We start from the raw sequence: 20,057 nt of genomic DNA on the forward strand, positions 1-20,057 counted from the left end.
CAGATTAATTGATATAATCAAAGGCCAAGTGATCTTAATTTATGAAGCCAGAATTCTCTGAAGCCAAATGTTATACTGTGTGAACAAAAGGAATGACTACTGTACATGTAGTGTGTGTGTGTGTGTGTGTGTGTGTGTGTGTGTGTGTGTGTGTGTGTGTGTTTTTTCATGTCTTTATTTGGCATACATCTGTTTTACACTTGGCTTGCTATGACACCTCATAGGAGGCCAGGGTCAAATAAAGAGCAGGAGATCTTAACACACCAGAGGAGGCAGGGCTACTCCGCAACTAAAACACAGACAGACACACAAATGGATACATACATCGATGGACAAGATACCACACAGACAGACAAATTCTAAGTTTCTAGATGCACAGAAAAATGGGGCATACAGCCTATATGGGCTGTCAGCCACGCTTTTAATAGTCTATATTAAATGGCTCAAACACATGTACAATTATTGACTTTGTCGAGTGTGCTGCTTCTGTCTTTTACTATCTCTTTCTATCTAAAACTCAAAATTGGAATGTGCAAAAATTCACCCACAGTGCAAAGAACTCAATTAGGGGCGAAGGCGCCATGGCAGGACTGCTTGTAGGCAGAAAATATGCTGCTGGGCCAGGTGGAAAGAGAGAAAGGTGGCACAGAATCTGCCAATCGATTGGGATTCTCATTGTTTAGATGGAATATAAAGCTCTCTTTGTCTGCCCATGCTCTTCTGACCTTTATTGGGCCACTGAAGAAGGCAAACGTGACCAGGCCGAGAGGGGAATGTAGTGTCTGCTTTGCACTTAACACACTGCACACAGATTGCAGAGCTGGCATGGTATGGCGGCCACAGACTGTCTGCCGACCCTGGCGCTCCCCGCCCTGCCCGACCTTGGTACCACTGCGCCAATATGCCAAGGAGGGTTCCATAACACCCTGTCATTGCCTTAAAAAACCCAACGTACTCTCCCTGAGACAATGCTGGAAAACAGAAACAGGCTTGAGACAGAGTTCATTAACAGATAAACTGCGGGAGGTGGGAAAAAAAGAGAGAGAGATGGGAATAAATAAGGAAATGACAATGGATGAAAGATACGGGAGAGGTTGGCAGCCGTCCATGAAAAAGACAGCTGGCAGCGACATCCTTCACAAACCTGGCGACACAAGCGGCATGATGGAAGCAACCACCAGAGACATGGAGAGAGGGAAAGAGGAAGAATGAGAGAGATGAGGGGGTTTGGAGGAGAAGGGGGTTGTGGCAGTAGATAACGTGGTTTTCGTCTCCAGATTCCTCTGCTAATTAACACAGTTCCACATACAGGGCCCCCTGCCTGCATCGCAGCATGGCCCTGGTCTTCAGTGTCGACATAGAGGGACAGAGAGTGAAGGGAAATGTGTATATGTGAGTGTTTGTGAGCAACGGCTGGGGGAGTATGAGCGATGAAAAGGGATGAAAGGTGAGGCAAGGTTTGGTGGCCTTGTCTGAAGGGGAGTCGGCTCCCCTGCCAGCTTGCCTGCAGCCTGGTTCCTCTGGCGGAAAGAAAAGAAGGGGTGAAGACGAATGAGTCGGAGCGCTGGGATGCTGATCAACAGCCGAGTCGCTCACCTTATCCAAAGGGAGGGAGCGAGAGAGACAGAGAGAGAGAGACAGAGAGACAGAGAGAGAGAGAGAGAGAGAGAGAGAGAGAGAAGGCCAATGAGCCGGCACCAGTCCAGTCACAACACCACAGACACAAATCCTGGTTCTGTACCATTAGCTCCAGACTGTCATAAATCAGACAGAGCCAGCCAGCAGGATGGAGGGAGAAGGCCAAACAGAGAAGTCAAAAAGCCACAGCTACACAGCACTGATCAGACAGCAAGGGGGCGCAAACAGCAACCTTTGAACAGAGGAAGCATTTATAACACAATACAGACTCCACACACATAATTGAAGAGCTGGACAGTAGGGCCGATTATTTAACCTCAACGCTTTTTGAGTTCTGACTGAAATGTGTCCATAGCATTGAATGCTTGGTCAGCTTTTTTGTCTTGCTTTTTATTCTTTGATCAGATATTTGCTCATCTCAAATCAGGAAACGGTTATGCCTTTATTAGATGGTTGACAGTAGGTAGATGAAAATGAGGGTAGAGAGATGGGAATAACATCCAACAAAAGGACCCCTGCTGTACCTGACACTGTGGATGCTGCGGTTCATGGTCTTATCCTTAAACCCCTTGGCCAGCAGAGCCCCCTGAAACTTTGTCATTTCAATTCTCTTATTGCTGCTTGTGTTAAAAACATAAAACCATGCTGCATTGAGAAGTTTGGTATATTTTGAATTGAATTTCTATTTCTATGAAAAAGGGGTTCTGTAAAAACTGGTTGATGATAAAGCTATGGTATCGACACAGACAGTTGTGTATTGTACTGGCACAGGTTTAAAATAAAAAATGTAATAGCTTTAGGACTGAGTAAAACATGCTTATAGTTAAAAGCATTTTAAATTGTAGCCTACCATTTTGTATCTCATAAAAGCCTGCATTAACATACACATGATCCAGATTGTCCTGGTGCTAGTAGACTAGATATTTAGTCATTAGGATTTAGTCATTGTAAATTGCGATGCTTGATTAAAACGTGGGTTAGCATTTCCATTTGGTAATGCAATTACTGGAGAAAAAGCTTCATTAGCATTACTGCATGTAATAACCTCAACAAGGGATTTCCTAACCCAGATTTCAACCACACCCAACCCAGGCATGCTGCTTTGGCATGCGCCCTACTGGCAGATAAACAACACATCTGCCTCCCTGCTCTGAAAGTTGTACATATATTTTGTATGAACCACTAGAGAAAAGACAGTTTGGCACAAACTGGCAGCAAAGCAACTCTTGGTCTTGCAGCAAGTTCTGCGTGTGTGCCAATCCTACCTCACACAGCGGCACGCCATGGGGGGCTGAACACTTCTACGCTGTGATCCAATTAATTTCATCTCCGCACGCCACACATTTTGACATGCTAGGAGCGTTAGGAGAGGAAGTGGAGGTTTGAAGGGGGTGGAGGTGAGCGGTGAGGCAAGTGGGAATAACTGAGAAAGAGGAAGTGGAAGGATAGGCCAGGGTTGGGGAATCTTAGCATTGCTTGAGTTTCTGCACAGGGGGAAGAAAATGCAATTACACGTGTCCTCTCAGCCTTTTCAGGCAAGTATGGTGTGTAGAAGTGAGGGGGTGGTGGTGGGGTTTGTGCCCTGTGGCGACCAGCACTCCCATACTCTATGCTAATAGACGCTTGTTCTGCATTCTAACAAGCATTTGGTGGCAAGGATCTGAGTGGGGAGCAGCGGAGGGTGAGTGCATAGCATCAGCAATGTAAGAGGGAAGGGGGGTGGGGAGGGTCTGTCTCCTCGTGTCTCTGGAGATAGTACAAATAATGAAAAACTCTGCTGGGACTTCAAAGCAAACGGCTGGTCATTTCCTGTGGTGATGGCTGATACGGTCCTACATGTTCATGCAACAAGCACGCACACACTTAGTCACTCATTCCTGCCAGCAATAACCCCGGCCAATGAACACCCCTTCCTTTGATGATATAGCAGGGCCAATAAGGAGAAACAAGTCTTTGGACGTGGAATAGATTTGAAAAGCCTTTGTGTATTGCTGGCGGAACCATCTAAGTGCCTTAGCCACGGCCTGGGGGTCAACACTTATGCAATGTGGGTGTAATGCCAGAAACCAGCTGGTGATGTTAACCATTTTTTAACGCTTTCATTTTGACAGAGAATTTAAAACAAACAACACAGAACAAATGGTTGTCAGACGGCAATCGTGTAAATACCTGTATACCTTTTCTTGGCAGACATATTGACATATTGTAGCAGGTATAATTAACAACAATAATTCAATTTTATTTAGGCGTCCCAGTTCTAGTAATTTGCTTTTGTGCATGCAAATATAAATCAATAGAACACAGTCTCAAACACATTTTTGTGTTATACCTCCTCGTAGGTTTCGATTCGGCTCTAAAGATGATTATCACAAAATGCAACAATAAAAAAAACACTCTAGTATGCAAGAAAGAATTGGGCAATTCAGACGTGGCAATCTAAGACATGCTGATGGCGATGTGTTTTGCTCATCTCTGGTTAAAAACAGCCTGACATGTACAAACATGTAGGAGCAACACAATCTGAGTGGTAATCCGTGTGTGGGAGGAAGGGCCACGCGAACATAAACTTGACTGCATTGGCAATTTCTGGCTGATCCCATTTCCTTATCATATCATCTACTTACGAAAGCCAGACTGCCCTGCAGAAGTTTTGTTATTTGATGCATGTGTGTGAGGATGCACCCAGAAGCACATTCACGTATGCCTCTGTGTCTTATGTGCAAGTCACCAAAAGCATGCATGAGACAAAGTGAACAAAAACACACATCTGGTTTCATTCAGGATGCCTGGAATTCTTTGCCTGCTTGGTTCAGATTACTTCCCGAGCCCCCATGCTGGCTCCGCAGGAGAGCAGATAAACTATGCCGCTCAACACAATGTCTCGCTTATTCAACACTGGAAGGGTGTAGGTTGACAAGGACTAGAGGTGAAGCTGAATTTACAGGCGGGTTCTGGTTGCAGACAAGCCTCAAGCTAGGTATGCTAATTTCTTGCTTCTCAACCATTGCAGACCCCTCCTTACAGTAGGTTGAGTGGGAGCGGGTCCTAAGGGAAGGGCATGTTAAAAGGTTCTGCCAGACTGAACAGCACCTTAATATGATCCTGACCCCTTCCACTGATATTCACTGGGGAAATTCCCAGCAGTACAGGGCCAGCTCTGTATAGATCCAGACCAGACATACAGAAGGTCAGGAGACTAAGAAACTATAGCCAGGACACACCAGCCAGACGGCCGACCGTCAACAGAAAAGCCAGTCGAAATGATCAGTCTCCCCGTGTTGGTCCAAAAAGTGCCACAGAACACACCAAAGAGACGAGACGTAATACGCCTCCATAACAGCAGGCGGCGCTACTCTGTATTGTTGCCCAAGAAATGAAAACCGGCAGCTGAATGGACGAACGCGTCACATGGGTTTGTTTTCTCCGGAAATTCAAAGCCAGACTGTCATGGCGGCTGTTCAGAATACGATCTCATATTGTACTAAAATAGTTCACTGAAACATATTTCTGAAAACATTTTTAGTTTAATAGGCCATGCAGTTTCTGAATCTGTCTTCATTTCAGCTCAACAAAGGTCAGTTTAAAAGATTTTCGTCAGATTTTCAGAGACTCTAGTCACGCTCATTCCGCTCGTCATTTCCGGGTGAGTCCCGACTGCCCTGCCGCCGACTGAACATGTCAGGTCAGCGAAAATGAACGCAGACAGCCCCCCCAGACTGACAACGGCACGGGACACACCGAACAGATTTGAGTCACTGACCTCGCCAGACTGTCCAACAGCCGATTTTCGGCCCTGTGTGTCCCGGGCTTAAGAGCATTGGTTAAAGCTGTACAGCAGCACAAGCAGGCCTAAACCAAGTGAGAGGAGAGCGGGAGAACAGATCTATTTTCCTCTGTTCTCAATCAGAAATCTAACTAAAGTAAACCATGTTTATTGTTGTTTTGTTGCAAGAGACCCTATGTGCAGCAATAAAGAACAAGAATATTTCTATTGCAAAATGAAACATTGATACACCTTGGGATCAGTTCATTCACACTATCTAGCAATAATTCCTGAATGTCACCTTTTTCTTTACATTTTACAGAACGCCTTTCTTCCAATTCCTTCACCCAATTCTCTTATCTCCCAGGTTTGACTGAGTGATGTCTTCAGCCAAAATCACCTCGTCTACTCCGGTTCCCCAGGAGATGGAGTGCCAGTGATGTAGACGATTCAATCAGTGAGAAGTGAAAGAGCAGATCACAGACAATACGCCGCGGCCCCATTACCCCCAGTCCTCACTTACCGCTAGCGACGCTTAGCTCGGGCCCCCACCTAATGGACCATAATATCATTTTACGCCATGTTCCAGCTCTTTATACTAGTTCTAAACATAACACTGTCGCCAAGGCACAATAAAAACAGATATATTTCTTTATTACTCCTCACAAAAGCATATCGCCAGATCTGAGCACCCCTACAAAGGAAACTAATATCTACAGGAACCCGCTCTTTTCCTTGGCTCATTTAGGGCAGACGCACAATTGTTATTACATTGAGCTGCACTCTGCTGGCCTCACCTCCCCATGCTGTTCACTCAGAATGTAATGGATGTTTTATTATAATCAAATGAATAAGTCTTCACTATAAATAACCTACTGAAAAGGCCATTTTCTATGCCTCACAATATGTTTAAATGTCCATCAGGCCTCAAGCAACAAGGCCACAAAGCCGATTTGCATGTTATGTGCTACTGTATAGGTGAAAACAGCAACTTGTCTACCCTTTACTTACCCTCACATCCCAAGCTGCCCCCTTCCACTCACCTAATAATCACGCTCCACACTTTCTTGCACACGTCATGCGAGTCTCCGGCAGATTCATTACTTTGCATGATAGGAGGAAGAGGAAATGTCACCTGGGTACTCTGCTTTTGAGGTCATTCACTGTCTTCATCTCACAGGGCAAATGCTGTGCTTGTAAGTCTTGAGCCAGATGAGCAGAATTTCACTTCAGCGAGGGCGAGTTATTATCCGCAACTAGGAATCATCCCCTACACAGTATACGGTGCCATTGTCCTCTACCCTATATATCATCAGGTCTGACCAGCCCATTTACACTATGGGGATCTGACAAGAGATGAGCGAACACTCGGGCAGGAACATGTGTGCTACTGTGTATGTGTGGCAAGACGAAGCAGGACGGGAGTTGGGGAATCCAATCTCTCACACAGAGGAGCAGAGACAGGCGGGCAGATATGCTCCAGGCCCAGAATAACCCAGGCTGTATCCATGAATGAAATGACAGGATTACAGGGGTATTAGAAAACCTGCTGAGATGGTAGATAATGCGGTTCATGGTTGGGCGTCACGCCGCTTGCAGCAGGGTAAACGTCTAACTGTTTGACTAATGAAAAATATGGACGAGCTCTTGCCATAGTCACCAAGCAGATAATTCAAGGCCAGGGGATGTCCCTCTCCATTTACAATAATGGTTTGGTGTTAGCTACTTGATGGACATTAATATAAATACTTAAAGATTTATGTCAGCTGCATTATTGTGGATGGAAATGGGGACTGCAAACATAAGCCCCCCTACCCTGTTTAAGAATGGGATTATTGTTGTGTCAACAACCCCCATAGATAATAGTAATTACTGCCCTTGCTGCAGCACCATCAGACTGCAACTTTGGTAGCTGACAGCTTGGTCCTAATTACCAAGAACCACCAATTACTGGCTCCATTTCATTATTTATAATGCTCAGCACACCCAAATAAAAGAGACTTCAGTGACTCTGAGCAGTCACATCTCTGGCAGCTGCAGAGGAGCATCCAGAGGACCTGCTGCATTGCCTCGTAGTTTTTTCCTGACAATATATAGTCAGCATGCAAAGAAAAAGGAGTAAAAATAGAAAAATAAGGCCAATAGGGGGATGCCTTTACTTCCTCTTTGCCAGCCACAGGAAGTAATTTAGCTAAAAAGGAAGTGCATTATCATCTTTTCTTTACCCATTTGCTCCTGCTCGTTTATCTGCCAACAGGGCTGCAGAATAGATTCTAAAAACATCAGCCCTGGAGCCTTTAACTACTAAAACAGTTTGCATGTTGTATCTACATTCATATTTCATTCATTCCTCTGTGAGATGTATGTTGGAGTAATTGACTCGTCTGCTGCCATGTGTGATGCCTCCAAAAATAATACAACAAAATTCATAAAAACAGTTCTTTATCTGGTGAGTGCATTCAACCATCCGTACTAACACACACAGACTATCGCAGATGTTTCCCATCACCCTCTGCTGCCAAGCGTCGTCCAGTGATGGCTGAGAGGAGGGGAGCGGGGGCTCGGGCGGGGGTGTGAAATTCTGCTATCCCTGCTCCAGTGAATTCTGCAGGAACTTGGCAGATCATTGTGGAGATTTGTACGTCTGTGGATTTGATATGAAACTGTTTAAGAGGCTCGTCTGGAGTCTGTCTCTCAATGTGCCTCCCCTTAAAGTGGGCCTGGCTGTTTAGCTTATGTTCCCGTAAAGCCTGACGACCACATTTCTCAGCCCCCCAAGGGTGCAGATGGGCGATTAACTTGGCAGACAGGACTTCTACTATTATCTGAAAGATAACCATAACAACACTTTGTTGCTCCAAAAAAGTATGCCTCTGAGCAAAAAAAAGCTCATACTCCTTTAAATAGGGGAACCACACAAAACACACCTGCATCACCTATATAGTTTTCTGCAATTATACACCTTGTTGATTAACAAATTACTCTCTCTATTGATAATTTAGTGCAAATTCAATGAAACCCAAAACCTGTTCAAACAGCAGCTCATGCTCAACAATTCCAAAAGGACAATTCTTCTCAGAAAAAAAGTATCTACAAAAGGAATATACGGTAGTGCTCCAAAGCGCTTAGTATTTAGATGACAGCTGCGCAGGGCAGGCTTTGTTTGCAGGGGCTAGAGTGGAGCAGTATATGTGGCCCGGAGGCCGGATCTGTTCCAACTGTGCCCTGGCAAGAAAACATTCAGCCCAGTCAGCCCCGACAGCTTGGAAATTCACAGGGGGCGATGGAAAACTGGAGGGCTTCAGCACCATGTTGGAGTTGGGGGAGCTCGTAGGAGGAGGGGTGATGAGTCAGGAACAAGGTGTTTTATATTATTTTGGTACCGCAAGGACATGGCATTTACCGTGTTCGAAGAGCACAACCAAACCTGGGCTGTTGATGAGGGCCTCGTGTCTGTGTTGGCCTGCGGTGATTTAAGTTTATTATCTGGCAGGTATGTCTGCAGGGGGGCTAGCCTAGCAGCATTTTTAACCACCTTTACACATTCTGTATGTGCTAGTTTTAATGCCAGCACTGCACTAACTTGCTGTGGTGATAATGAATTTGTAAAGCCTGGGATTGAATTATACATGTATCACTGCAGAGAAAACAGAAATTACTCTCTCATGGTTCATGAGAAAAAATAAGAAACACAGCATGACAAGGACAGTTTTAAGCATGTGCATTTTCTTCCACAATGACGTTATCATAGCAATTTAGACTACATGAGACATTGTCATTTGACAAAACAATTTCAGAGTTTCCATAGATCACAGATATTAAAGTTATGATCATCCCTTTGATTTAGCATGACAAATGAATTATTCATTCTCATCTCCAGGGATGCATAGAAAGGATTTTTGATGTTGGACAGCTTTCTCCTCACTTGATTAACCTGAACTACCTTCAAAAACTGCCAATAGCCTTTTTCAAAACAATATTTTGTTGGACTTCCTCTTTGAAAAATGATGTGTCAAAAGTATTTCTATCCGTTATCTAGTTCTGTTTAGCTATTTTTGCTATATCCTTCAAAGAAACAAATTAAAAAAATAAATAAACTAAATGAATACCTCACACAGTAATAAGTGTGGAGCTGTATAGTTAACTGCATTTATTAATGTTCAAAGTATCTAAAAGTAATACAGCACATTGAAAGGTCAGTGTCACACAAACGGATACAAAAAAGGACGACAAAAACAAGGGATTTGTTTGCTCTTGTGCATCCAAATTCATTCATCCCCAAGTACCTCTTTGCTCCGGGGTTGTGCCAAGGCAAAGCCTCATGGGGGAAATGATTGACACCTCCTAATCCTCATGGCTACCAAAAAGCATGTCATTACCATGACATGTACACCATCTTCTGGGATGTGAGATGAAGCGTGGGAACAACAAAGGGATAAAAACAGTGAACAAAACTCTAAAAATAAGACGTGTGAATTCTTTATGTGCTGTGTTTTGGGTCACATGTGTAGCTTAAGTACTTTGAGAGAAAAGCATCTCTGCACCCGACTTCTATTAATTCAGCACAGCTAGAACAACCACCTGGGGTAGACTACATTTCAAATGAGCCATATTTTGTATATATTTAACACCGGCGGGCAGGCTGGCAGGCATGCAGGACTAGAGGATATGTGATGGAAAGTGGAGCACAAGAGTTATGGCCTAAGCAAGCAGCTGATTATGGAGAAGATGAGTGAGAAAAGGAGTTGTCTGTCAAGCTAAGCCCTTCGCAGATGGACGAGTGTGGCACACACAAGTCCTGAGGCTTTGTGGCAGCTTTGGGTTTTAAAGTACACCACAGAAACCGTTTCGAAAAAAGGGATGGAACAGTGGATAAAATAGTATATTATGTGCAAATGCGTATGTTAATATTCCTCACCTTTTCATTCATCTCATCGACTGAGTGAATCATGGTAAAACATGGTCGTTTCTCCGCTCTTATGTGAAGTATGAACAGCAGAAGCTTTTACAGCTGTCTATATAAAACGATTATAGCAGCAGTTAATTGCTGGGGATCTTCATTTAATGAGCATCAGAGCAAATGTAATTACTTGCAGCCTTTAATAAACAAGCATAGAAACCTAGTGGTGTGCAAATAAAGTTATGACAGACTATAACTTATCCTAACTTGTAGGCCAATACTTGACTTATAATTGGACCATTGTTTCCTGACACACAAACACACTGTGTTGGCCATTTGCTAGCCAGCAATGTTCCACTTCTGTGAGCGCAATAACAAAAATTGTTTTCATTTGTGTACTGTGGCACTTGGGGGCTGACCCTTGCCTGTGTAGCTCCCAGGTGAGACAGTCAGCTATCTGCTGGGTAGCACAGCTATTGCCTCACTCCCTTCCCTCTGCAAATCCTATCTGCTCAGTCCTTTCCCTAGAGCTCACTATCGCCCTGCTACCTCTACTCTTGTACTGACAGCCAAACAATGAGAGCCAGGACTGCCTTAACGAGTAGAAAGTGGAGGCTCAACTAATTAGAGACACCCCACCCCATCACCTCCAACCCCTCCTATTAACTCAGAACAGTGTGATACAGCTTGGCCAGGGCTGGGACTGTTGGGCCCATCGTGAGAGAAATAGGGTTTGGAAGTTGTTTTTCTGGCAGCTGGCCAATGGGGGACCGTAGTAATTGCCCGAATTTCACTGTGGCAAGTGAAGAGAAACAGTGTGAGGGTGGTACAAGCCAAGGAAAGTGAGAAAATGCTGGGACCAAGTGTGGGAATGAAAGTCTAGCAATAAAAAAGAAAAATACAGATAGGGAAAGAGGATACACAGGCTTTGAAAAACGAGGCACAAAAGATAAATGTTTATAAGAAAAACATGGAATGACATGCGGGTGCAAGTGATTTCGAAAAAAGTCAGAGCTTGAGGACTCTCATTGCGTGAAAATAATACAAGTTGAAAGAAAACTGGACAACGTATTGGGAGTGTAAGTGAAAATAGAATGACCTCAGGTGCTACTCACTAGGGAGAGGCAGACAGGGGTGCAGTGAGCGTCTTGGCTGCTGGAGTGGAACAAAGCAGGGTGCAGCGGCGGCTGCACAGTGGGCCCTCACTGGACACTTCAATCACAGGCAGCCGGAGCCCAAGGCAAATTTGGCCAATTAGCCGCACACTACTGCTGACCCCCAGCTTCATTAAGGGCCTGGGCTCTGGATAAAGGGGAGAGAGGAGAGGGGAAGGAGAGGATTAGGGAGAGAGAGAGGGAGAAAGTATAAGTATAAAACATCAGCACTGGACAGGTTTGCGAAGACACACATGCATTTGCACGAAAACACGTGCTAGAGGTGAAGCTCAAGGTTACAGATAAAACACAATCAACTGTGGCAGCAGCCCATACCACACACTCGCCATATTACACTCTCCCCTTCCTGTGGGTTTACACCTGCAGCAAAGGTGGCGGTGAGGGGGTCAGAGTCGTTGAGGCCAGAGGGCGTAGCTCCCCCCCTCTCTCCCACACAACTGCACTGACAGCAACAGGTGTGGTGGCCAGCAGACATGCAATTACCAGGCTGAAAATCTGCTCTTTGTGACAGAGACAACGGCAGATCAGAGGGAAAAATCAGACCTAGAGGGGGAGAGGAGCGAAGAGGGGGGGGGGGCGAGAGACGAGGAGGAAGAAAGGAAGATACAGACTACCAAAAGTCCCTGGAGGGGAGACAGAGAGAGATATTTTCAGTCCGCTCTTTTCATCGCAAATCCCTCGCCAGCAGAGCGAAAAACAGATCAAAAACCAACACATACAGTAGCTATGACACACCTGTTGTTCTGCAGTAGAAATACACGCTTAGGTGGTCTGGAGAGACCTCATATACATGTGTGCACAACAATGAGACAAAGGAGAGGGTAAACTGACAGCATCCTATTTCAATGCAGATTGGGTGGGGCTGTTTGGGTGCTTTGGGACAGGTTGCGCTCAATGAGCCCTGACAGAAAGACTGTTTGGTGTATGCGTGTGTGTTTGTCTGTATTATAAGTGTGTATATCCACATGGGACCTCTGTCTGCATCAGCCTTGTGATGGAAACCTCAGTGATGCTCCAGGGTGGGGTGGGTAGCAGCTTCATATTCTCTTTCCCTCGATTTCTCTGCTCTCCCTCTCCGATTACCGGCCTTCGATCAGGCTAAAGCAATGTTTGCACGCTTTGCCGCCAGTGTAGCAATAAGTGCTGTCAGAAACCTTGCATGCTTGGGTGGAGAAGAGATACTGGCCCTTTATTTAAAACAAGCCAAGGATAAAAGATCAATGACCCAATTCAGGCCATGAATTGCAGGGGAAAGTTCGCAAACATAGTGGGAGATTATGAGAGAGAGATGTATGTGTGGATGGGGGGAATGGAGAGTGAGGGTGCATCTACCTCATCTGTGTGCTAGTGGCTTATTGATCGGTGGAGACACACAGCTCCCGGCCATTCATCACAGGCCACTCAGGCCCTTAGATAACTCCTATGATAGTGCCCTGCTACTGAGCAGCTGCAACTGGCCATATCCATTATCCTTCAAAGTAAGCCCCCTAGCCTGGGAACAGGCATGGTGGGGCTGCTGGGTGACAGGCTGGAAGGAGGGCTGAAATGGAAAAGACCAGGCCTGTGGTTAGGAGCCTGAGGCTGAGGCTAGTGTATACAAAGACAGGAGCTGGGGTTGAAGTGCCAGGGTTTTATGACAAATGGTGCTCCGACAGCCAGAACCGAGATGAGAAACTGTCTGTTTGCACCAGTTGGAGAGAAAAAATGTGACGGCACTATTGTTTCCATTTCTCGGCCAAACAGTATTAGCAAAGCTGTTTTATAGCAGATAGCACATAAACCATCCGAGCGACAGGCAGGCAGCTCTGAAAACTGCTGAGTGGCTCTGTGTGTGTGTGTGTGTGTGTGTATGTGTGTGTAAGTAAAGAGAATTCCCAAATTGCGCAGGTGGGGATCAGCCATAATGAGCCATGCAGGGAGGGGAGGTCGGAGTGAGTGCAAAAAAGAAGGGAGGCCAAAGAGCGAGGGAGAAAGCCAGAGTGAGAGTGATGGAGACGGGCTCAGAGCCAGAGACAAGGCCCCAAAAGAGCAATTACAGGAGCTCCAGAGAAGGTGTAGGCCCAGCCCCCAGGCATAGTTTAGAACAGCACAAAGCCCTGCCAGACATACAAACACATTGTGCGCGCGCGAGCGCGCACACACACACACACACACACACACACACACACACACACACACACACACACACACACACACACACATCTAAGAAAAACTTCTGATGAGCAAAAGATGGAGATGGACAAAATAGGAGAAGTTGGGTGAAAGTCAAAACGGGAAGGACACATGAGGTGGGAAGTATGTTTAAACCGGAGTCATCTCAATCCTACTCCCTACTACATGTTTTCAAGGCAGCATTCTGTTCTGATCGAAACCTGTTCCTTTAACAGCTTGGCCCAAAACAAAAGCTGAAACTCTGGGGCTGAGGACAGTGTAAGCAAAACTTTTAAGTTGATTGTCCTCCATGTGATGAGGGCTAAACATCACTGAAAAGCGTGGACAGCCTCGCACCATGGTGCCCGTCACAAATCCAAGTTTGAAATGGTTTCTGAAGGCAACGGTTTCTGCCCCCCCCATCACCCCACCTCACCCACTCGCTTAAAAGGAGAATGACATGCTGGAAAGACCAAGCAAGAATGATAGGAGAAAAAGAAAGAGAGAGATGTGCAAACAGATAAGGGGGGTGGGGGGAGAATTAAATTAAGAGAAAAGTTCTCGCGCACCGGTATGCACCATTGATTTCCTATTCTCTTGGAAACATTTAATGAGCTTAAATAGGAGCCTCGTTTGACACTGCCACAGTGACTCGGAGGAGCCTTACAGTGAGAGGAAATCGTTCAGCGTCTGTGACGGCTACCAGAGGGGGGTGGAAGATGGAGAGGAGGTGGAGGTGGAGGAAGAGGAGGAGGGGAAATGAAGGTTTTAATGCCAAAGCAAGAGACGTCTGCAAGACAGATGTTGGATTATGCTCGGGAAATGGTCCATGGGTAGCATTACTTGCCTAGTTCTCAATGAGGAGGAAAAAAGAATGAAGGATGAAGCAGATTACTGGAAAAGAGGCAGGCGGCGGAGGAGGCTGAAGGTGGTTTACTTTCAACCAGGCTGCCTAGTTATGTAGGTGCTTATCACTTACAACATGCACCATCATTAACACACTTCAACAATGTCCAACCTGCTACTGTATCAACTATTGTAATTTCACTTCAGAGAGCAAAGTCCTGAGGCGCTTCGCTGCTCTCTGCCGCTGATGAGGGCCTACTGGGAACCATCGGCAGCCGATTTATGAAGCCGTCTGGCAGAGTGAATGGACTCAGCGTCCCACCACCTTTTGCAGGCAATCATGATAATAAGTGTGGAGTCGGGCATGGCTGTACACTGGCACCACAGGGGGGCCTCCCCTCACCGACTGCTGGGTGCGGTGGTGTGTGTGTGTGTGTGTGTGTGTGTGTGCACGCGCGAGTGAGTGAGTGAATTGACTCATATTGCATTTTTTAAAACAATTTTCTAAATCCAAACTAATTCAACTGAGAATAGCTACTACTACAACAACAACAACAACGACGGCAACAAGACAGAACTTAAACAAAACAAGAACCTCACAGTCTAGTCCAGAGGCATACTGCAAATAACAAACTTATCAACAGTAAGTCAACAAAAGAAATATGCACTCCTAAGAAAAATGTTACATATATAATCAGTAAGGAAAATCTGGCAATTTATAATAATATAGATGAATGAATGAATGAATGAATGTGAACATTACCTTTTGGTCTTTGAGCACTTGCAATTTAGTTTTTTCAACATTGTCTGAGTAATAAACTAATAAAAATAATAAAATGTTATGTTGCAGCCCAAGTATGGATTTTAGGAGATATAGTCCAGTCGAGAGTTTATATCTACATAAATGCAAAAGAGATACACTGTGCTTTCCATACGTTTAGGAGGACTGCTACTGCCGGGTACAAAACAGGCTCCCAAACATGATGACCAGCTTTTAAGGACTGAGTGTAGATGTGCTTATGTGCATGTAAACATCCTTATACATATGTGTAATTGCTGCTGGTAAGCAGACTGGTAAACTCAGTCAGTCATGTGTTCAGGTTTACAGCAGCTTTGAAATTCCACTGAAGTCGGTTTCTTATATTATTAGTTCAGAAAGGAGTTCTTCAGTTCCTGACCCTAGTTTTTTCCCCCAACAGTTTTTTAGCCCAGCTGCAGGGAGAGCGGCTGGCATGTACCACCTCTGAGTATCTATCCAGACAGATGCATAGTAAGCAGTGCTGCAACCAGAGTGGGTGTTTGGCACAACTGGCAGCAGTGCTGAGACCATGTTTTGCTGGGCTTTCATGTGTGACTTGCAGGGAAAAGTTGCAATGAAGTGGATTTTTTTTAAATGAAAATTAATCTTGAGCTGAAACAATCATGTGATCCTCTGATGATTAATTACGGTGAAAGAAAAATATGACCACAGTAGAGGCCCTTTTTCCTTCTGTAGAGTTCCAGCAAATACACATAGGCGTGCACTCCCACACACACATACCAAGTATAGAAACTGGAAGTGACTAACAGCAGCATAAGGACGACAACTTTGGAAAGGCGTAGTGGTGAAGTGCTCTACACTGCTTTCTCCAGTGTCCCCAGCTGTCATTTCCACCATTCTTGCTCAACATAGTGCCATCGAGAAACAATTTCTCACTGGAAACTGACTTTGCCCTCCGTAGGAATCCATAGGCCATCATCTATACGACACTATTGACCATTCTCTGAATCATTTACACTGGCCTATATATAGCCTGTGGAGAAAAGATCATTATTGAAACAGAAAGCTATATTTCATAATTGCACTACCACGCTTCTATCTCCTCAGTGAAATTGGCTCTCCAGAATATATTCTCTCTCACTCCACTCCATCTCTCTTTATCTCCCGCTCTCGTCTGTTAGAGAGGGCGATTTTGACAGGCTGACTGTCTCTCCTGATGCAATAACCACCCTCCATTTGTATCTGAGGACTGTGCATTAACTAGACAGCGTAATCAGCCTGCACGGGAAAGGCAGCAAGCCTCCCCAACCGGCTGCTTCTTACCACTCTTTGCTTTAACAGCACGCCATTAGGCCACAATTAGCGCAGTGTACTCTGGGGAAAATAACCCCCTCAAAGACCTTTAGCCAGGAGAGCGGATGCGAGAAACAAGGCGACTTTCATCCAAAGTCCATTGTTGCTCTAAACACTCAAGAGAAGTAATCTTATTTGATCACACTTGCAGGCAATAGGACATCAAAGTAGAAGATTTAAAAAAATAAATAAAAAATCTGTGTGCCATGGGAAAACCTGATACTACTGAAATGTTACGGTAGAAGATTGTCAAGTAAGGACTCTAAAGGAAAAGGCTTATCGCCAGACACCTCAGACAGAGCATAATGCACCTAAAAAAAACAATAAAAAAAAAAACATCCAAAAGCGCTGCCTTATCATAAGTGTATGCGCTTTCCAAAACACGGAGGTGAGTTAGTTGAAGTGCCCCTGTGGTGAAGGTGCACTTCATGTGGATGTGTTAATCCAGATGAAGATGCAGCCTGCAAAAGCTAAGTTCAGCATGCTACACATTACATCCCTCAGGGCTTTGGAACAATAAAGAGAAATGTGTGTCCCTGTGGTCATTTGTGGCATGCTAGCAGTGGGCAGACACAGATAAGAGTTTGGATTGGTGGAGGCTGACACGCTGTAATTATCTCCTGCTGCTGGAATTGACCGTCCATCAATCCAGACAGCCAAGAGGACCGGGCCGATCAAGTCAATTGTTGCCTGAGCCGAAATTTTTATGATTCAATGACCTCGAAGAAAAATGTGTCAAGTGTTTCAAATGTGTTGTCGCACTGGAGCACTCGTGCATTGTGATTCAGATTCACAAATACTCATGAAGAGACGGAAAAGTGCAGCAGTCTCAGATGCACACACACACACACACACACACACACACACACACACACACACACACACACACACACACACACACACACCCTTCCTGGCTCCCTTATCACCTTCCCCCTCACCTCATGATGCATGTTCTGGACTTGAAACCAAGTCCATATACCAGAATGAGCCACTGGAGAAATGGAGGAAAGTAAGGAGTGCAAAAAGAGAGAGGGAGAGAGCGTGTCAAGAAGCACATTCTTTCTGCTGCGTGCCATCTGGAAGTGGAAAGGTAGATAAACAATGACGTGAGCCGCATCCCATCTCCCTCCTAAAGCCTGAACAGACACACACTCGCCACCTTGCATCGCCACCGATCCTGTGCAGTGCGCCAAGCATTGTCAGGGATTGGGTCTTATCAATCGTTGGCCAGATACTGAGCAGAAGCGTGAGGCAAACAAAAGGGAAGGGGAGAGAACAAAAATGGAGGGGAGCTGCAAGCGACAATGAGAAACACAAATGAGACGATGGCTGGGAGCCACCCGTCCACACGGCCCAGACCGACTCTATTTAATCTGGTCAAGTCGGCCCCAAAATCAAAGCAATCTCCTCTACTGAGCTGACATAGGAATGAATCAGACAACCAATCCCACCCAAAAAGGAAGTTGCTGTGGAATTAAATAAGGGGATATGCTGCATTGTGCTAGGCATGCAGACTATTACGGCTGGGGAACTCTGCTTTATTTAAAAAAGAAAGTCCATTTGCATTCACTCTGCTTGCGAGAGGAGCTCGGGGGCAAAGTTAGCTGCTGCTCCTGCTGCTTGTGAATTACGCACCATCTTTTTTAGGCCCTTCTGGCATGCAATATATCACAGTGGTAGTAGAAATCTTTATTATCCCTTATGGGGAAATTGTCCTTGTAGTAAGTCAGCGATAACAACAAAAACAATATCCATACAATACAAAAAGCATAAAAGTTGAAGACTGATGAAGAGCAACAGCTGGAGCAACAGCCGGAGGGATGCTCCCTGTGGATACTACGCCTCTTGGGGCCACCCTGCCCTGAAAGAGTGCTTAGCTAGACCTGAGTAAGACTAGAGTGAGACATATAGAGGCCACAGTGGGGATGCCATGAAGGAAGAGGACCAAAATGAAGAGACTTTGACAGCTATCCCTCGAGCAGCAAGATGAGCTGCACCTGTATGCACCTCGGCTCTGCTCAGTTTAGTTTTCATCTCTTCAGACTCCCCGCCCACTCAAATACACACACAGCAGACTCTTCAGCTCTTTTGGCACTGGCGGACACAACAGGAGGGAATGGATACAGGTGTCGGGGGAAAAAGAAAAAAAAAAAAGGGGGGGGGGGGGGGGAAAGAGGGGGGGGGAGAGAAAGAAAGGAAAGGAAAGGAAGGGGGGGGGGGGGGGGGGGGGGGGGGAAACGGGGAAAAAAAAGGGAGAACAGAGACACAATGGGGGGGGGGGGGGGGGGGGGGGGGGATGGGGTTTGGTGGTTTAATGGGGGGGGGGGGGGGGGGGGGGGGGGGGGGGGGGGGGGGGGGGTGTGTGTTTTTGTTTTGTTGGGAAAAAATGTTGTGGTTGGGAAGAGGGGGGGGGGAGGAGGGGGGGGGGGGGGGGAAAAGGGAGCAATTTGAGACTGGGTAGGTTTCACTTCAGGAATGCTTTCGGATTCTGATTGAGGAGACAACGAAACATGGCCTCAGTCGTTCTGCCATGGCTCTGATCAAAAAGAGCAGGGGGGCAAGGCAAAGGAAGAGCCCTGGAAGCATTCAAGTGCCTGGAAATTTGGGTCAGACACATGACATATTAATACAATGACAAAAGAAGAAAATTAAGAAGAAAGTGGGAGGAAATGAAAGGAGAGGACTGAAAGGGTGCCAAAATATGCGCAGCAGAGCGGATTTGTGTTTCAACATGCCCCAGCATGCAGGGGAAACAGGAGCTTATTTGCAACCAGCTTCAGAAAATAAAAAGATGATAACTTTTAAGTGATTTTGGCCAAATGAATGCACGATCCTTCAGCTGTATTCTTCAGACCTTGATAAATGCCCACTGTCGAGGCTGTTATTAAACACCAGAGAGACTGCTGGGTCCCTGTGCCAGGCAAAACTAATTAAAGCCAGGCAGATGTGTCTGGACAGTAGTGTACCAAACACACACACAATGTTACATGCTTGTTCATTTCTATGCACGCTTGCACACATGCTCACACACAACCTCTAAATGGGCTGTTAACCATGTCCACAGTGCAATCAGTGCCAGCTGATGAGCCGCCACCGTGCTAAGTAGACCAGGTGAACACAAAACAACAGCATCTCAGCTTCGATTTAACTTTGGTGTGGTTAACTTCGGAAACTTTTTGTCAGGCAGCGGCCAGAGAGAGAAAAACGCCTTTACCCCTTGTGTCTTGTTATCCTCGCCGACACCAGGCAACGTGTTTCTTTTCTTTATTCCCTACCTTCTCCGCTGCAGGTGATGAGAGTTTGAGCTAACAGCAACCAATTAATCTTTCATGGTGCACGTGTTCTTGCTTTTGTTAGGTCTGCTCAGTGAAATTGTATGAGACTGCAGCTGTACAAAAGAGGGCTGGTGACACTTTCGTCCTCTTCTTCCTCTTCCTCCTCCTCTCCACCTTTCATTCTCATACTTTGTGA

General features: G+C 45.6%; 1 protein-coding gene across 3 annotated transcripts in view; it reads right to left on the bottom strand.

The window, feature by feature from the left end:
• The window catches only part of plxnb2b (plexin b2b), a 123,056-nt gene that overhangs the window by 87,593 nt on the left and 15,406 nt on the right, over window positions 1–20,057 (bottom strand). Inside the window, exon 2 of one of the 3 annotated variants that reach the window (XM_039807941.1) lies at window positions 11,417–11,603. Coding sequence is in view for 1 of the 3 variants with exons in the window: in XM_039807940.1 (XP_039663874.1) it covers window positions 6,537–6,561 (25 nt within the window). In the remaining 2 variants the exon portion in view is untranslated. Of the gene's footprint in view, window positions 1–6,444; window positions 6,463–6,536; window positions 6,768–11,416; window positions 11,604–20,057 lie in introns of those variants that run through there. The other 2 variants (XM_039807940.1, XM_039807942.1) reach the window with 2 other exon arrangements.

This window comes from Perca fluviatilis, chromosome 8 (genome assembly GCF_010015445.1).
Source record: "Perca fluviatilis chromosome 8, GENO_Pfluv_1.0, whole genome shotgun sequence".
NCBI classification, from domain to species: Eukaryota; Metazoa; Chordata; class Actinopteri; order Perciformes; family Percidae; genus Perca; species Perca fluviatilis.